We start from the raw sequence: 6,739 nt of genomic DNA, 5'->3' as shown, positions 1-6,739 counted from the left end.
TAAATACTTTTTTCCCATGAAGACAGTGCTTTTATTCCCGAGTGATTAGCATGGGAAACTTCATTCACGTCTGTTATTTTGTGCAAAATAATGTGTTAACCCCACTAATCCACTAACCCCATACCTTAACTGCCGTAACATTTTCTTTTTCTTCTTTTACATGTACTTATTATTATTTTTTTATACATATATTAATTAATTAGGAAAATCAACATCCATTTGTACACACGATGAAACATAATTTTTATAAATATTTAAAATAATTATAATTGATAGAAATTTTAAAAAGATTATTCCCAGGAACTAAAATTGTTATCCAAACACTTTTCTTAAACATTCCTTGGAAAAAGATTCCCATCATTATATTCCTAGGAAAGTTAATCCTGGGAATAAATTATGTAACCCATAAACAAACACACCCTAAAGGTTCACATTTCATGATCCCAGCAGTTTTTTGCCTGACTGCATGGTGGATGGCAAATGATTTAGTAGAGAATGAATTTTTCCCACTTTCAAAAGTACTTTGAAAGTACACATCTTAAGAGACACAGTCCCCCCCCCCCCCCACCCCCCCGCTAGATGTGTATAAATGAACAAAAACAGTTTTTTTTTCCTTTTCCGTCTACATATGTATTTCAGAAATCAGGTGAATCATGATTTTAAGAAACGTGGAATCGATACATGTGCTCTCTTTACCGGATTTATTTTTGAGCCATTACTTTTCTCACCCTATGAGTTTCTTGCGATTCCTATTCAGATTCTAAAATCCAAAATGTTTAGCGTATTTTGGAGGTTTTTATGGGTATTTATGTCATTCGGATTTTATAATCCGAACTACATAGGGCAAGCAAGAAACTCATACAGTGGGAAAAGAAGCGGTCTTCATTTTGATGTTGAGATTCACACTTGGAGCACTAAGCCCATTTCATGTACCATTTTATAAACTACAAGACGAATTGGGGAGATACATAAATAATTTGTAGTTCCATAGATTACATAATGACTTCATGAATTACATAACATGGATGTCAAACCAAATAATATGATAGAAATCACAATTCAGACTATAAAAGTCAAGTTGAAAGATAAAGATTCAACCAAAAAATTGTTGATTTCTAATCTATGGATGATTCTTGGTCAAGGATGTCATGCCAATGTAACATCTAATCCTGTTAACCAACATCAAACCCACCAACAACTATGTTGAGTCTTCAACCATCTGTTTATCTCAAGACTCCAGAGGCAGGAAATTACTGACATACACAACAAGATGACAAATGGTAACATCAACGCGATGATGTTGAACATCATTTTTTGGAGATGAAAGGCTTTATAGATTCTAGAACCACCTGTTTGAAAAGTAAAGTGGTTATTTAGATCAGTTTATTTGGGGGAAATAATCATATTTTCCCAAACATGTAAGCAATAAGATTTGCTCGTTTTCTTACCCTTCCGTCATAGGACAAAGATGCAAAAATCCATGGTTGACGAGAACTCCATGTAAGCCCTGTAAAATGAATAAAAATTGATATGACATAGTCTATAAAGATCATGGATAGTCTACAAAGATCATCGATTAAAAGCCAGAAGCTCTTACCATAAATACTGTCTTCATAATCACTGTATGTATTAAGCAGTGGATCAACCAAACGGACAGATGACTCTGCTTGGCTGCCAAATATGCGAGCAAAGATGAATAAAAACTACATAAAATATATAATGATATCTAAAGATAAGAATATGACCTTTCAGTTGGTAACTCATCATGGTTTATCGAGGCCGACCACAAGTTGACAGTCGAATCCGTTCCAGCACTCTGAAATATCCAAATTCAATGACATATAATTTTATATTCTATAACATGAAAATTTATAATATAGCCCACCTTTCACCAGTGCGTCTGTGCATATGTACAAGTGCGTAGAAAAACTCTTCAAAAAATAAGTTTATCTCAATCCTGAGCAAGGGTGTATTCACCCTAAAAAAAAGTTTGTTGCAGAGGTCCCTTGTCCGTATTTATTTGTGTGTGATATATTCAAATTTAGAGAGAGAGATAGAGAGAGAGAGAGAGAGAGAGAGAGAGAGAGAGAGAGAGAGAGAGAGAGAGAGAGAGAGAGAGAGAGAGAGGGGAGGACCAGGATCATTCCGTCATACTCTGGGTTACACTTGACAATCCATGTCCTGGCAATACAAGTAATACATATCGCTAATCAGATGTCTGAAAAAGAAAAACTGCCATCAAATAGTTTATTTTCTTTGTATATTTTTTAATGAAATAAAAAAAGTAGGTAGGTTATTTGTGCATTAAAAGGCCGATCGTAACAACAAATGGGAAGCACTAGTAGCAAAGCTGTTTCCTGTTCTACTTTCTTTTCTCTTTCATTTTTTTTCCTTTCAAATAAAAAAATAAAATAAGCTTTAAAACTATACATGACAGGTACCAATGTGTGTGGCCTGGAAGCTCTTGGATTGGAACTTTTGGTTTTCTTTGATCCCAAATGTGTATCCCTGACTCATGCTCTGCTGTAACCTGTAAATAACATAGCAATTCAATTTTTCCAACATGAACACAAAGACGTTGAATTCTACACTCTAGAAGACAGTTTCTTCTGTAAACTCGATCAATAATCAAAGTGATCAAACCCATCAATAAAAATTAATGTATTTTGACGCTAGGACACAAAATAGCAATCTGTAATGTGCATATTTGTATCTCTAATTAAATGACAACAATAAATGCTGCCAATCCATATTATATCATTGGGTGAATTTCAGAAATTTTTAGCAATATATACCATCTCAGACACAGATATTATAAAACCAAATAGAAGGTATAAAGGCATGTATCAGTAGAATGAGGCTCGCAAAATTCAACTCTTACAAGTATGTTGTTCTTTCTAGGATGGTAATCAACACTGCGGACATGGGAACATTCAATTGAAAGTGTCTTCCTGTGATTTAAATAATCCAATTAGTAGACATGAAATTCCAACAGGTACTGATTAACAAAAAAAAAAACTACTTGGTTTGAGGGAATATTTATCCCTCTTCCAGCACACCAGATCCTGAACTTGAAATGCAATGAGTAATTTACTTAAATGGAAGGAAGATAACAAATACAATGAATTTCAAAATGAACCAGTAAAAGAATGAATTTAGGAACATACTTCATCGTTCTCACATCCCAAAACTGGAGAGATGATTCAGAAGTTGCAGCTACAGAATTCATGTCATGTGGATCCCATGCCCCTCCAGATAACTTGTGCATCATACCAGCTGAATCTTGGGATTGTACCTAGGTTTTTGTTGTTTGTATGTTTTGAGAGGAGGGTGGAGTACTAAGTCAAAATCACTAAAATTTCCACCAGATTTTAAAAAAGCAGTGACTATCAACATAAAGGCATATGATTATCAAAGTCCCAACCCCAGATCTTAGGTCCTAATGAAACCTCGTATAAAACTTTGTGGTGTTTGGCTTGCATTAAGAATGGCAATTAGTATCAATGTTGACTTTTCCTATGCAAATTAAACTCTTACAGGGAACAAAATTAGATCCCTTATGGACAATATGTAATCCGTTCTCAGTGGCTTATATCATAAACTGTGGCATCACAGGCTAACAGTTGTTTGGAGAAATCCATTGGCCAATATCTTCACTCATCAACAGCCCTTCGTTTTCTAAAATGCCTCTCATTCAAACAACATTTTAAGATTCGGTAATAGTGACAAACTAATTAGTTGTTCATAAATATCAATTACAGGAATGTAAAATATTTTCCTCTTCACTATTGTATTTTAAATGCCTAGAGTCTAGAGAGAAACTATTTGGTTCTTTTTTGCAAGAACAGATAATCTTTCATGGTTTACCTCTCCCAAATCAACATGTTTTCCTACCCTTCGTGGTAAGGGTTCATTTGTTGGTTTATTATGACACCTAACGGTAACTTGAATAATAATAACTTGTGACTTTGAACTGATATGTATTTTCTTTTTTGGACTTTGAACTGATATGTATTTGTAAGCAAGTATAACATACATGTGTTTTTGTGGTGCATATGTATCAATCTCACAAACTGCATATAGCACACCATAAACTTCGTACCTGTGCAGTTTTCTTGGAAACATCCAAACTCCACAAGCATAGGTTTTCATCATCGATGCTAATCAATTTATCATGCCTTCCAGTTGGCCACCAAAGAATACTGCTTGGTAGTAAATGTTCAGTAAGAAAGAGTAAAAGACCGTATAAATGTGAATAACAAACATATACTAAAGAGGAAAGTTGTAAGATAATTCAAGCAAAATTTTCGACATAGCCAAAAAGAGTAGTCCAACAGTGTGAAATAGAGAAATCACATGTAGCTTAATCAAAATAATTAACTAATTTCTGCGCATAAATTTCCTCAACGTCTTCTGACAACTTCCTAAACCTCAGGCAATGAGACAGTCTATGGTAGAAGCTTAAGTGCAAAACAATACTCCCTCCGGTCACTATTATAAGCAAAATTTGACTTTTTAGGTTCATTTAATAAATGATGTATGTGGTCTATATATAAACCACATACATCATTTATTGAATGAATCTAAAAAGTGAATTTTTGCTTATAATAGTGATCGGAGGGAGTATAAACGAAGAAATCTGCAAAAGGGAATTGCATACTCACCATTTGATCTTACCGGATTGAGTTTCGAGAGATGTAATTCTCTCTAATTGAGGAGAATTTAACTCGCCATATAACTCCGGAATCTGCCATATTGCTGCTCCATAGGTTTCACCTTTATCAACAACAAAAGGTAATCAGAAGTTTTTCTAGTTTCTAACTAGCTTAATTAAGTGCTTAAGTATAAGTTATTTCTACGACAAAAGAAAATCAAGTAGAATTGTCTTCATATAAGCTATCATAGACAGCTTATGGACATGTCGCATTTCGTTCCCATAAGCTCTCTCAAACAGTAACAGAAATTGATGCACAAGAAGCACAAACTATCTATGGAAAAATAAAGTTAATAGAAAATGTTTTCATACCATTAGAATAGACGGTTGAGAAAATGCGCTGATCAAAAGGACAAGAAACAAGGTCCCAGATCTCATTGGGATGTGAAAACAATCCCTCACAGAAAAGTTCGGTTCCATTTGCCGAAAGCCGAATAAGATGTACCTGTAATAATGTGATGTAACGATTCACTCAATTAAGATCAAATCCGATGAAAACTGAATTGGAGCATATGCGTGTCTGTACCTCATTTTCTTCTTTAAGGCTAAGAGTTCCGGCGAGGAAACTTGTGTGATCTGTATCTGCTTTTACATCTGATATGCATCTAGCCTAGACAAGACAATCAAAACAGTGATTAAAGGGAATGATAATAATTGGATTAATTAATGGAGAGTGGTAATAATGAGAATTGGGAAATTGACCTGATATTTGAGACCATAACCGATACCAGATGATACAGCTTGCATTGTTTTTGATCTTGCTTGCTGCTTGAACTATCCCTGAATGAATGGAAAGTTTCAGATACACTGTCCGGAGTTAAACCCAAAAATGGCACCGTAGGGTGTGTTTGGTAAAATTAAGCTATAAGCTAGCTTATAGCTGATAAGCTAGCTGATAGCTGAAAAGCTAGCTTATAGCTGATGGCTGATAGCTGAAAAGCTTGCTGATTTAAATTAAAGTGTTTGGTAAAATTAGCTTTTGAAGTTATTAATAAATATAAAATGACTTAAAAGTACATATATGTTTAATATATTATAAATTTAATTTATAAAAACTTTTAACTTTTTTTTACCCATAAATATTTTAACTAAGAATTTATCTTAATAATTTTAATTTATTACAAAATATTTTTATGGAAAATTATTTCTTTTGATTTATATTGGTAAATATGTTCAAAGAAAAAAATAGTGATGTATATCTATATTTTTTTATGGAATAAACTAATATTTAGATATGAATTTAATAGAAAAAAGCCGTATAAAAAAAATCAAATCTAGAACAATATTGAAACCAACAGGAACAAAAAAAAAAATCAAATAGAAACCAAAGAAAGGCAAAGTGGCAAACCGTAAAAAATATTAAGCACTACGTGGGAAGTTATGCGGGTAGTTCTTTTAATAAAAAATAAAATTAAAGGTTAAAAATGGAATAAAAAGTGAAAAGCTACCGGCTATAAGCTAAAAAACTACTTGGATTAGCTTCTCAAAAAACGTTATATGCTAATGAGAAAAGCTTTTTACCAAACACATCTCATTCTATCAAAACAAGCTTATAAGCTACTCCAACAAGCTATAAGCTAACTTTTTTATGTTACCAAACACAGCCGTAGTGCACGGTTGCTGCTTGCTGGCTTTTTTTTCTTGGCTTAAATGTATTATTTGTTTTTTTTTTATCTTTTACTAAAAATTCTTGTTGAACAAGGAGGGACGTCCCCAGTGTAACAAATTGTGGGCCAAGGCCCTCACTTACTTTGAAATAATAAAAATAAAAATAATACTAATACACTGCAAAATAAAAGAGGGAAGAATACATTTTACTAAATCACTTTTTTTAAGGAAGGAAGGGAGGAATTTGACTAAATCACTTATACTCACACTATAAAGTATACGCATCCAACTAATATAATTTTTTAGCAAATTTTAAATAAATTACGAAAGGTTTAGTGACACAGCTTGTTTTTTTTTTTTTTTACTCATGTGTAGGATATTACTCCATCCGACTTGACACACATGTCATCTTTCCTA

At 33.2% G+C, this 6,739-nt stretch overlaps 1 protein-coding gene across 1 annotated transcript; it reads right to left on the bottom strand.

Annotated features, from left to right (window-relative positions):
* Positions 1 to 906: 906 nt before the first annotated feature.
* LOC146943072 (WD repeat-containing protein DWA2-like) lies at positions 907 to 5,504 on the bottom strand. The gene is made up of 13 exons (XM_085757160.1): positions 5,417 to 5,504; positions 5,241 to 5,324; positions 5,027 to 5,159; positions 4,665 to 4,776; positions 4,103 to 4,202; positions 3,168 to 3,295; positions 2,882 to 2,951; positions 2,442 to 2,530; positions 2,136 to 2,181; positions 1,746 to 1,816; positions 1,598 to 1,671; positions 1,449 to 1,507; positions 907 to 1,349 (listed from the first exon to the last, which is right to left on the bottom strand). The coding sequence occupies exons 1-13, from the start codon at positions 5,459 to 5,461 to the stop codon at positions 1,308 to 1,310; spliced, it is 1,053 nt and encodes a 350-aa protein (XP_085613286.1). The 5' UTR covers positions 5,462 to 5,504; the 3' UTR covers positions 907 to 1,307.
* Positions 5,505 to 6,739: the final 1,235 nt, after the last annotated feature.

Source organism: Medicago sativa, chromosome 3 (genome assembly GCF_051527215.1).
Source record: "Medicago sativa cultivar Bolivia chromosome 3, Bolivia_mono, whole genome shotgun sequence".
In the NCBI taxonomy this organism is placed as follows: Eukaryota; Viridiplantae; Streptophyta; class Magnoliopsida; order Fabales; family Fabaceae; genus Medicago; species Medicago sativa.
Note: the sequence above shows the minus strand (reverse complement) of the source record. Positions and strands in the feature narration are given on the sequence as shown.